A 12,376-nucleotide genomic window follows, 5' to 3' on the forward strand; every position below is an offset into this window, starting at 1 on the left:
AACTGATGAAATCTAGCTCCTAATCTGCACCATATGTTGGCATGCTTCCTTCTTGGGAATGACATTTTGCTTTGCTTCCAGTAGATAACATTTCTTTTACAGAAAAAAAAAAACCTGATGATAGGCTACAGACAGCCTGATGGATAAGGGATGGGTATCTGCTGTACTGTCCCTGTCTATTTAAGGGTCACCACCTTCACAACTGTGTGTCACACTGACACCTCTCAAAAAGCTTTGCATTTTTAATATCCTTTGCAAAATTCTCCAGTTGCAAAAATCACTCGGTGTGTATTCAGACTACAGTGGATTTAGAGCTGCCTTGCAATCTCCCAGCAATAACTCTGTACACTGTGACCGATCAGGGGCGTGTTAGCAATGCTCAGGAACAGTCCGTGAGGTGAGAGTCAGGAAAAATAAGATCAAGACAGGTATCCCCAGACGAATGTATTCTCTTAACAGCTCTCATATAACTATTTGCTACTGACTGAACCTGGTATTTATCACTAAGTAGTAGCTTCTCTGTCACAGAGCTCCTGGATTTGATGTTCGGGGTGCACAGGGGATAATCACTGTGTGTGTGTCCTTCCAAAGACAGGCTGATTTCTGGCACCGCAGAAGGGCGTCAGCAATGTCACCGTGTGATATAACCTGTTTCTGGGAAATTTCCCTCTCATGCTTTTCCAGTGAGGCTATTTCTGTGCGGTTATGAGTATGTAGAGGTCACGCCCTCATCGTGTGCATGAAACGCTATCCTGCTGTTTGAAAAAAGTACCGTTTTCACCGGACTCACGGCATTTTCCAACACTGCTGAGAATTTTAGAAGGAGCTGCTTGGTGGCGCGCCCAGAAACGCATGTGGGTTTGTTTGGTGCTGTAACCGCTTCTTTATTAACGCCGTGAATCCCCCTGGTTCACGGCAGGGAGGAGGAAGGGAAGCAGCTGCGGCAGCGGGCTGGAGCCCTCCCCGGCGGAGCGCCGGGCAGCGCGGCCGGCGATGGAGCCCCGGCCCCGGCCCTGACGGGGTCCCCCCCACAGACCCGCCCGCCCGGGGCGCCCTCACCGCGCCGCCCGCGCCTCACGCCGGTGACGTCACACCGCAGGGTGCCGGGGCCCCTGCGCCCCCTGCCGGCCGAACGCACGCGGTAGGGGCGCGGGGTGTGACGTCATCGGCCACACGCGGCCCCGGCCCCGCCGTGCCCGGGCAAGGCGGCGAGCGGCGGCCGGACCGGGCTGGGCCGTGCGAGCCCCGGCCTCACCGGAGCGCGGCTCACAGGCCGCACCCGCCCGTGTTTGCGCGATGGGCGGCGGAGCAGGCGGTGCCACGCCCCGGGCGCGCCCTTCACCCCCAGCCCTTCACCAGGGCCACGGTGATCACGGGCCACACCCGCGGCCGCCCCAACCTCACCCCGAACGTCCCCGGTCGGGCACGGCCCCGCTCACGCGGTACGCGCCCCGTGACGTCAGCGCGGCGCCGCGCGGCGATTGGCGGGCGCTGCCCGCGCAGGCGCGCGCTGCCGGCGGCAGAGCCGGGCCCGCGGTGCCGAAAGGCGGCGGCGGCGCCCCCGGAGCGCGCCCGGGCCGTGCCCGCCGCAGCAGCCATGAAGATCTGGACCTCGGAGCACGTGTTCGAGTAGGTGCCGTGCGGGGCGGCGGGCGGGTAGCGGCGGGCCGGGCCGGGCCCCGAGCACGGGGTGCCTCTTCCGAGGGCTGCGGGGGCTGCGCCGCGCCAGGGCCGCCCCCCGGGAGCTCCGCGCCGCAGCCCCGCTCCGGCGGCCGCGGCCTCTCGCCTCCCCTGACCTTCCCCCGCGCGTCCTTGCCGGCCCGGGGTCACGAGCCGGAGGAGGCTCCTGGAGCCGGTGGGGCTGCGGAAGCTCAGCAGGGGCTGTACCTGTGCGGGGCCACCTGCGCTGTCGGCACCGAGGAGCGTCCTTGTGCTGCCCCGCTGCTTCCCGCGGCAGCGCTGGCCGAAACACGATGGGGCCCGTCATGGTGTCGGGGCTGAAGTGCTCTAGAATACCTGTGTTAAAAATAATCCGAAGGGAGTGCTCGTTAGAGGGAAGTAGCAACTTAATAAATCACTCCAGTATTACCGAAATTTGGATAAAGTGTAGTCTTTTGGCATTGTGTCACAGGGAAAACATTCTTACCAAGTTAGACTAGAACTCAGGACACTTAAGTAATCAGGTGTGTTGGATATTTGATGTCCATGTGCACCACCCAGTCAACGAAATAGGTTTTTCTTAAGGGAAAGATATAATCCTGTTGAAAACAGAAGCGTGCAACTTACTGTCCTGGTTCTGTTTGGGCAGTCACCCCTGGGAAACTGTGATGACAGCCGCCATGCGGAAATACCCCAATCCCATGAACCCCAGCGTGGTTGGAGTTGATGTCCTGGACAGACACGTGGATCCCAGTGGGAAGCTGCACAGCCACAGACTCCTCAGCACGGAGTGGGGAATCCCCTCCATTGTGAAATCGGTGTGTATTGTGTCACAGGCTAGAAAGGGATGCCGCAGGGAGGGGAAGCTCCTGAGCCAGCTGTTGTAATAAATGTGTATCATTTCATAACTTCTAAACCATTAAAGTTTAATGGTTTAGGCATTTATGTATCAGGAAAGCTCAACAGCGGCACACAGTGACCCTGATAGCCAAAAGTTGCCTGGATCTCAGACTGCTTCCATCTGGAAAATGAGACCTACTTCAATTGAATAGCTTTGTTTTAAGCTAAATCCTAATTGTGTTCTCTTGGTGTCTGTTCAATGCAGTAACCACTACTTGTGTATTTAAAGACATGAAAAATTGCAGTGGGTTAGTGGAATTAATGCCATCTCTGTTTGCCTGTCCCCCAGCTCATCGGCACCTGCAGAACAAGGACATATGTGCAGGAGCACTCTATTGTTGACCCCGTGAAAAAAACAATGGAGCTTAAATCCTGTAATGTAAGTAGTTGTGTTTGTGCCACTGGAATGGATCACAGAGTATAACAGCACCTTGTACATTTGAAAAATAAATCATCTTGAAAATAACTTGAAAATTGCATTAGAACAAAACAAGTTAAGGGTTTAAGTAATGTGGTTATAGTTGATCGGTTCTGTTTTTCATGAAGGAGCTACTTGGCTCTTGGAACTTGTCAGGACTGAGCCATGTGAACATACTGATGAGCAGGAGGAGTTTTGGGCGTGGAAGTGGTATTAAGAAAAAATGTTTTGAAGCTTTTTGGTGTCTGTATACTCTGGCTGTCTCTGTAGTACTCTGTTATTTGTATCAAGGGGTAATTCTGTCCTGTGTTCTACAGATTTCATTTACAAACCTTGTGTCGGTAGATGAGAGGCTTGTCTATAAACCACACCCTCATGAACCACACAAGTAAGTACCTCCCTGCTCTGAGCTTGCCCACAGCTATGAGACTTTGCTTTGAAAATGTCCATAGTTTCTCTTGATCAGAAGATGAGGTTTACACGACCTCTGTTACAGTTAATTGTCTAAAACAGGATTAAAAGGATTGTCACTTCCTGCAGTGATATTGGTTCTGCTGAGTCACTGGGAGACTTTGGGTCATGCTGTGCTGGAGCCCAGTTCAGCTTTTCAGGGGATGTCCTGTCTGTAACTGAGTTTGTGTACATTTGCACTTTTCAGCTCCTTGTTTCTGATCTCTTTGTCAGCCTGAGCACAGATCTGCACTAGAAAGCACATTTTTGTGCCTTTAGCCTCTGATTTTGGAGGTTTGTGTTTTGGTGGTTACTTGGGGTTTTTAAGGCAACTTAGAGCTTAGTGAGTCTGTACTGCTGGAAGTGGTGATAATTCTGAAGGATCATTCTAGGGATTCTAACATAGGAGTTTTTTTCTGTCATGACGGTCAGAAATGTTCAATCCCTCTTGTTGAAGGGGATGTTTTAGTACTGTCTTCCCAGTGTAGTGTAACTCCAAATCTGCTGTTTCCACTCTTAACATACTACTGCTAAAGATGGAAATGGCTAAGTGCCACAAAGGGAGACTTGGACTTAGCGGGTACTCTTGGGCTTTGTTTTATAAGTAGAAGCATAAAGCAGTTACACAGTGTAGAAGTGGGTTGTCTTTAGGGGACAAGAAGTTCTGTGTTACACAGCAAAGCTGATGAGGGAATGTACTTGTTGGGGAGGAGCGAGTTCCTTTTTTAAACTACTCAGAGTAATTCAGTTTCCTGCTCTCTGTTTCAGAACCATTCTGACACAAGAAGCAATAATATCTGTAAAAGGTGTCAGTCTCAGCAGTTACTTAGAAGGGCTAATGGCAAACACAATTTCTTCCAATGCTAAAAAAGTAAGTATGGCCTTTGTGTAAAATGTGTGGTCACTGGCTGAATGTCAAAAGGAATAAAAATCGCTGTTTTACTTTTTGGCTTTTTGAGCAATCTTAGGAAGGGGCCCCAGGTAGTTCTGCTGCCTTTACTGTAGAGACTGAATGCTCAGCATGCTGAACTTCCTCTTCTTTTTCCTCTTGTGAATGGAGATAATGAATTGTTATTGGCAAAGGTCTCTGAATCTTCACTGGAAAAAACATCTCCACTCACTCAGCAGTGTGACACTGTCAGTCTTTTGCTGTCCTCCTGATGCAATCTGTTTGCTTTTGCTGTCAAAAAACGATCTACATTCAGACAGATCTGAAATAACTATGTGGGAGCAATGAAACAGTATTTTAGTTGAGAGTCTGTCCTCTGGCAATCCAAAGATATCTCAAGTTCAGCTCGAGAACAATAAAGCAGTCTGGATAAAAAGTCTTTTGTGGATCATAATGTGAGAACTGCTGATACAAGGAATTGTTTTCATGAAATGTAAGGCAGAACATGTTCCAGCAGTACTCCAGTTATTGAAATAACAAATATCTGAGGCATGTATTTCTGTTCCTTCCTTTTTCAACTACTGTGTCTTTAGTCAATTTCAGTAAGAATTTAACTGATATACTTATTTATTAAGATTTACAGACTGATAAACTTTTCTTTAACTGTAGGGCCGTGAAGCATTGGAATGGGTAATTAAAAGACTGAATGCTGAAATTGAAGAGTTTGCAGCTTCAGCAAGAGGAACCATGAGGAATTCGATGGCAGCAGCAGCATTTGTAGAGAAATGATGATAGTTCTTAGATCTGTATCACTAATGAGGCTTAACGACCTGCAGCTTCTCTCCAGGCCTAAATACATGTATCCTTTGTTATTTAAAGGATGTGTGTATTAGGCATGTTATAAATTTAATTTGGAGAAAAGCTGAATTCTTACTAAGGCTGAGGCTCAGAGACTACTTAATATATTGGGTGAACTGGACCGAATTGCGGTTACAGATGAAGAAATAATTATCAAGTGTAGTTCCTGTATTTACATGAACACTAACTTATAATCTTTGCAGATATGAAATAGCCTCATTTAGTGGTGAGGCTGCATATGGTGGAGGACACTGGCATGTTAGGCTAACTTTTATTTTTTGTGTGACTTATGGACTACCTCTTTTGGGACCAAGCCCAAAATTAGGCAGAATGGTTGTTTAGGCATTGTTCTTTTTTGTTGATTTTTGACAGTTGTGTGATACAACTTGGTTTAACAGAAAGCTTATTACTTGATGCTTGAAATATAAAAGAATGTAGAAAATATTTTTTGATAAGCTTTTTAACTTGACTAGTTGGACTAACATGGTACTCAAACTGTTTTTCAGTCACTATAGGTAAAACATCAAAGTGTCTCTTACCTACCTACCAAGACCTAAATCCTGCTCCTAAATGCAACATTAATGAGCTGGGCATGCAGTACCTTAAGATCAAATTTTATCTTAAATTCCTACAATAAGTATCTTCATTTCTAAAAGCCCATTACATAAAGGTACAATAAGCATAGAACCTTAAAATCTTGTAAGCTGCTACAATAGTAGGTGTTCACTTCAAAGAACCAATTAAAGACTAAAAAACCTTAGTGAAGGTGGCTAAGGAGATACCTAAACATAAGAGGAAGTAGTATCTAACAATATACTCATTAACTTGATCACACTCCAGAAATAACCTGCTACATCCACTGCATATTGTGTTGTCCTTTAACCTCTGTTCTACGTTCAGATCCCTTTACCTTCTGAACTCGTTTGCTCACAGTACAAGGCCCTTTGTATTCTCAAGGATTTCACTTGGTGTTCTCCAGTCTCTGTTTCCTGGTACTCATTGTAGGTTCTTGGTACTGTCACCAGTCATTTGCTGCAAGAACTCAAAGGTCAGCCCTTGACACCTCACACTGTGTGCCAGTCTGCTGATAGTCCTGGGGACCTCACAGGGACTCTGTCTCACGAGGCTTCTTCAGTGTGAACAGAAAGATGCAAAGGCACAGCCCAGAAGTAGCTGACTGGTGGTATTTTGGTGCCCAAGGCTTTTTCTGGAATTTTGATTCTAAGCTTACAAGTGATTTCAAGACTCTGTTAGCCTTTATGAACTGTACTGTCACCTGGCCCAGCATATTTGATTTTGCATGCCATTTCTGGTATATCAAATTGCCTATTAAGTAGTGTCTGCAATATAGAGAACCAGAGCTTATTTTAACTGGTAAACAAATGAGAACACTTCTGTAAGGTTTGTGTTGGGGGAAGAAAACAGGAATATATAACTTTTTAAAATTAACTATTCTAAATATTTTTCTAAACAGAAATGGTTTGAGACTACCTTACTAATTAAAGTCATTGAGGTTTGCCATACTTTTACAGGAGATTATTACAACTGAAATAACATTTCAATTTTAAAAGTATATGTGAAACTTTTGCAAAACTGTACCATCATTTCTGATAAAAATGCTTATCTTGAAACTCATTTTATATGTTTATTTGTTTGCCATTAGCATCATTTGATATTTTAAAGTCAGTTTTTTCATTTCCAAATTTTTCTGCACTAACGACTGCACAGTAGCACTCACAGTTTGGCCTTGCACTGGAAAAAGCCTTACTGTTTGATTTTTACAGGCATTCAACAACTTCTTGAAAGATAATAATTTTCTTCTATTTTATTTATATGCCTGCATTCTCATTCTGTCAGAGTATGGCTTTCTGTATGTGGCGCTTTTTAAATAAAATTTTGTTTCAATTCTGGCTAATTCCTGAAACTTTCTGGTCTATTTGTGTTTTAGAACTATGAGGTGAGTTATCTGAAATGAGAGGGGTGAAGAAATATGCTGGAGTGAGTGGCTTCTTTTATTGAAATGCATATCCTAAAATGCACATTCACAGCTGCTGTAGTGTTTTTTGGTTCTTAATAACTCTGCTTTTCTGCAAATCTGGCTTTAACTAGCATCCAGATTTCACAATTTGCTGTGGAGAATCCATCCTGTGGAAAGATTTTCAATCTTGGGATGGGATTTGTGTTCAGATTCACTGCAGTGAATGTGGGTTGCTGTGAATGAATGCACCACAGTGCTGTGAGAGGGGGTTCTGAGGGTTGGAAGGAATGGAGGAGGTGGGGAAGAGAAAGCAGTTACAGCTGGAGGGACAGAACTGAAGGACCAGGAGGATAGAAGAATTTTAAAAAAGGGGAGGGGACACCGGTAGTGGAAGGGCAGAGGTGGAGGAATGTGATGTGAACAAATCAGTTCTGTGGACTCTGATGGATCCCTGCCCACCAATGGGTGTCAGGACCTGTTCAGCCAGACAGCAGTGAACTGCAAGTGTCAGCCAGGGGTTTGCTTGGAAAAAAAGCAGAAAAATTGTAACCACCATTTCCTACAACATTGCTGATCTGTCTCTTGTGGTTTGTACTTGCGTTTATATTTCAAATAAATGTCCTATAGAGTAAACATAAGCACCCACTGTCTCATAACTGCAACATTTCCAATCCCCTGGCCCTGACAGAGCATTGATTCAAAGGGAAGGTCAGCAACCTGTTGAGGTTCACGTTTATGGAAGAACTGAAGAGTACTGATAAAGAACTTGTGTGGAAGCAGTGAAGCATTTTAGAATCCTTCAATTTCTTAAGGTGGCGGTTGTTCTTTCCCTTGCACAGGACCTGTTAATTTCTATCTTAAATAACTTGATAGCTTTGCTTTACATGTTGCTGCAGAACTGAATTATCTAAAGGTCAGGCTACATGTTACAACCAAGCTGAACTAACTGCTTACCTTAGGAGGTCCATGATCATCAGCTGTGGACAAAATATCTTACGTCATCATGCTGTTTTGTTATAACCACATTTAAAAGTAACACAAGTTATGAAACACATGAAAAGAGGAAGTAATGCACAAGATTTTTAAAACTTGAGTGTACCTGAATTCTGCTGTGCAGATCCTGGGTCCCTCCACAGGCTATTTATGTCAGATTTTGTAGAATGGACTGCTGAGAACTTGGATGACACTGCAAAATTATTTTTACTTTGAATCCAGGTGTCCAAAAGTTGAAAATTAATGTCTTCATCTGCTTCATCAACTAACCTTCAAAATACTGTCCTGTAATAGGAAACAGCACAGAACTGTGTCTTTTTCTTAAGATTTGAGCTGATTTCAGTGAAGTTTTTGCTTGCACTCTGTGCAGTGCTGTGCTTAGACAGGATTTAGCAGAAGATGACCCGTATTGTCATCAGCATGGCATCATTTCCAGTGGCTGTGGTGGAGATTAGGGTCAGCAGCAGAGAGAACAGCAGAGCTTTACCAGCACAGCCCAGTATGGCTTACCCAGGCAGAGAAAGGAGGTAAATCCACAGCTATCCAAGGTAGGAAACATTATTACTGACCTCTACATTTTATACAGTGGTGACCATAATTCCATGTTTCTTGACAGTGTTATTTCATAGGAAAAAGTGCAACAACTTTGTTATTTTGAATTAAGACAGAAAGAGCTCGGTGAAGACATGATGGAATTTATAGCCTGTTGGACACTGGCTTTTTATTGTATTGTAATTTGCCTTTTAAAAAAAATATTTGGTCTCCCCTGTAAAATACACTTGAGAAACCCTTGAGATTAAAGATAGTCACAAAATTATATTGTTTTTAGATAGCAAGGGATTTTTAAGGTGTTAATTACTTTTATGTTTTATTAAGAATACAGGACAGCAAGCAAACTTGTAATTTCATCATAAATTATGCATGGTTGGAAAAATTAATTTGTTTTGCCTTTTGATCTATAAACATTGTACTCTTGAAAGAATTGCAACCATGTTGCAACAGCTCTAAAATTACAAAAGCATTATCTATAAATATTAAATATATTCAAGGACTTCTGGGGGTCTCATCATTGGTATATAAGCAGCTCTTTTTTTAGCGTGGTAATTTCTGCATTGTGCTGTATCCCCACGATTTTAATGTTTGCATAGTAAGACACCATTCAATTTCAGCGGCTGTTCAGCAGACACCTGCTTCAGTTAAGACGTGACCTGGGTGGGAGTTGCACCCATGGTGATTATGTTAAATCCATTACACACTCATCTGGAATGGGTTGTGTAAGAACACAGGAAAAGCTGGGATGTCTTCACCTGAGAAGCTGCAGCCTCCTGTACCTGTATCTTGCACTTCCTTGGTCCGTAAAATGTGGTTGTGATGAGTGAAGAGCTTTATGTGCCTTCCTGTGCCTGTCTGGAGAGGCACCCACAGGTTTGAGTGCTCTGTGCTTTGTGGTGCAGTCTCGAGACGAGAGAAGGCAGCTGTGGATCAGCCTCTTGATCTACTCACACTATAATTAGATGCACCTTTTAGAACTGAAATTTAAGCTGTTCTGTTCCCTTTTTAAGCACATCTGCCTTCTATCACAACTTCTCTTTAGGATACTTTAGGATATTTTTATTAAATAATTCAAACTAGCCACAAATAAAAAATTATTATTATTACACAGGTTTTATGTCCAGAGGTATAAAAGAAAGGTAACAAAATAAGACCTCTTTTTATCTGAGTAACAGTTAGAACTGCCTGTTGTATTTCTCAGACACAGACTCAGTTTAGCACACTGTTAGCTTCCAAAACCAGATCCTGCACATGCAACACAGAAGAATAAATCTGGTTGAACAAGGACAGACATGCCAGGAGAGAAAACTGTCTGCAACTGTACGTGTGGTTCTGTACTGGTCCCCTGGAAAGGCACAATGTTCTCAATAATTCTGTGAGCTCTTATTACTGGGTCTTTTCTGCGCCAAAAGAGAAACTACTAAGAGACCATGCACACAGTTTGAATCATTATTTTCAAAAAAAACTTTTCGGGGTTCAGGCTGTCTTTTTGTTTTGGTGTGATAATAGAGATCTTTAGTTTAAAATACTCCTGATTTAACACCCATCATGTTGGGGATTTATTTGGCTTTTCAGTGTCATCTCTTCAACCTGCCTGGACCTACTTGGTCTCACTTTTTGGCCTCCCTGGACCCCTCCAGAGTCAAGACTTTAGACTCCTTGGAACTCTTTAAAATCCCCTTTTCAGATTCATTGGATTTATCCAGTCTGAGCTCTTCATCCTCTGTGGAATTCTCCAGTCTCACTTCTTCATCCTCTCTGGACCTTTCAAGTCTCACATCTTCAGCTTCTTCAGACTTCTCCAGCACCTCCTCTTCAATTTCCTTAGAGCTCTCCAGTCTCACCTCTTCAGAGTCCTGGGAGCGATCCAGTTTCTCCTCTTCAGTTTCACTGGACCTATCAAGTCTCACTTCATCTGGCTCCCTGGATCAGTCTGGGGACAGTTCTTCAATCTCTTTAGATCTCTCGAGTGTCACCTCTCTCTCCACAGATTTCTCCAGTCCTACTTCTTCACTCTCTCTAGACCTCTCCAGTCTCACTTCTTCGTCCTCCACAGATGTTTCCTCCTCAGCTTCTCTGGACTTTTCGTGTACAATCCCTCCATCCTCACCAGGTGTCTCCGAGTACAGCTCCTCCACCTCGTTGGAATCTCTAGACCTCACTGATTTTAACTATTTCAGGTTTCAGCGCTCCTCTGGATTATCTTCACCAACTCCTGAGGCTGTTTCCAATCTCACCTCTACACCTTTCCTGGATGTCTCCAATCTCACCTTTCAGGATGCTTCTTCCCTCACTTCCTCAGTTTCTTTGGACATGTCTAACCTCACGTCCTTAGTTCCCCCAGACCTTTCCACGCTCACATTTCTGGATGTTGCTAACTGCACCACCTCAGCTTCTCTCGATCTCTGCATCTAACCCTCCTAACTTACCCCTGGAAACTCTCTCCATCCTAAACTTCTCTCCTTTATCTGCTCTCTCCTATGTTCTCTCCCTGAAAGTTCTTACCTAAGGGAAGTTTAGGGCTTTACAAATATCTCCTGGCATCTAAACTGGGCATGAAAACAGGTCATACAAATCTATAACGGTGCCTTGTAACAGCTGCATGAACACCAACATTTATTCTGGAATTTTTGTAGAGCACAGGTTCTGTCACTGATTGATATCCAGTCTGCCCCAGCATGGTTGGTACCTCTCCCAAAGGTTTAGCTTTTTCAAGTCATGCTGAATTTTTATCTACCAAGACCAACAAATAGTAAATAGAGCTAAATGTGCAAATAAATGCATCCAGGTTGTGTATCTCTGTTTATGGATTTAAATCTGAATTAATGTTACAGAATTGCAGGCAGAGGCATTTCACAGAGAAGTGCAGAGAGAGATGGGGTGGGAAAAGAAAATTGTGGAGCAAAAAGCAGGTGAGAGATGGGATAGTGAGAGGAACCAGAGAAGCCATGGGGCAGGAATAGAGGGGCACATAGCTGGAAGAAAATGTCCAACTCTGCTGGCATGATTTTTCTCTGCCAAGCCATGTTTGTGGCCTGGGCTGCCCATGAGGCTTAAAATAATCTTATTGCTAATAATTTCACCTATCAAATAATCATGTGTTGCCATTTGCATGTAACATCCCCTTTCTCAATATATGTAAGTACTGCAGTTACTTGTCTTGCATCAAATACACTGCTTAGGTAGCACAGAAGGGCTTTCCAAAATCTTTGGTGCTGTCCTGTATCTTTTTTGTTATCATTGTTATCATCGGGGCTTCAAAACCAAGCATGTTTCCTTTCAATATCACTGGCACCTTTCTGTGCTAAAAGGGCAGAAACGTGTTTGTCATAACAAATATTTTTTAATTTATTTCATTTTTGCAAACTGGAAAGCTTTGCTCCAATATGCCACGTGTGTCACAACAGTAGAATATGTTCCACACAAAAATAAAGAAGAAAACAAATGCATGAGGTAAGAATTTTCTGCCTCATTTGCACTAGTTATTTCTTCAAAATTAAGTAGGAACAATTGCAATATGTGGGTTTAGATATTAACCCAAAATTCTATAGGAGCAGAGTTGTTTAACAGTTTACAGATCACTGGTGCAGATCTTACTGTTGTATGCTGGAGACAGACTGATCTAGCTGGTGAACAGTTGTTCTTTTTGTTCTGGTGACTCTTTCCTGACATTACTGTG

The 12,376-nt window shown here is 43.8% G+C and overlaps 2 protein-coding genes across 3 annotated transcripts; both read left to right on the plus strand.

The window, feature by feature from the left end:
• The first annotated feature begins 1,489 nt into the window (after window positions 1-1,489).
• PRELID3B (PRELI domain containing 3B) lies at window positions 1,490-7,435 on the plus strand. Of its 2 annotated transcripts, XR_014226889.1 has the most exons (7): window positions 1,490-1,629; window positions 2,309-2,477; window positions 2,849-2,938; window positions 3,295-3,365; window positions 4,196-4,298; window positions 4,986-5,175; window positions 6,075-7,435. XR_014226889.1 is itself a non-coding variant. In XM_082292563.1 (6 exons), the coding sequence occupies exons 1-6, from the start codon at window positions 1,598-1,600 to the stop codon at window positions 5,103-5,105; spliced, it is 585 nt and encodes a 194-aa protein (XP_082148689.1). In that variant the 5' UTR covers window positions 1,490-1,597; the 3' UTR covers window positions 5,106-7,433. The 2 variants fall into 2 exon arrangements, 1 of the variants encoding a protein (XP_082148689.1); XM_082292563.1 differs by having other exon boundaries at window positions 4,986-7,433.
• A 412-nt stretch (window positions 7,436-7,847) lies between these two features.
• On the plus strand, window positions 7,848-11,112 carry LOC309579313 (uncharacterized protein; the record flags this gene model as incomplete). The annotated part of the gene is given in 3 exon segments (XM_082292562.1): window positions 7,848-7,931; window positions 10,273-10,313; window positions 10,316-11,112. Coding segments are annotated over 3 exon segments (882 nt in total). The 5' UTR covers window positions 7,848-7,887.
• Between the last annotated feature and the right edge of the window lie 1,264 nt (window positions 11,113-12,376).

Source organism: Coloeus monedula (genome assembly GCF_965178545.1).
Source record: "Coloeus monedula genome assembly, chromosome: 17".
NCBI classification, from domain to species: domain Eukaryota; kingdom Metazoa; phylum Chordata; class Aves; order Passeriformes; family Corvidae; genus Coloeus; species Coloeus monedula.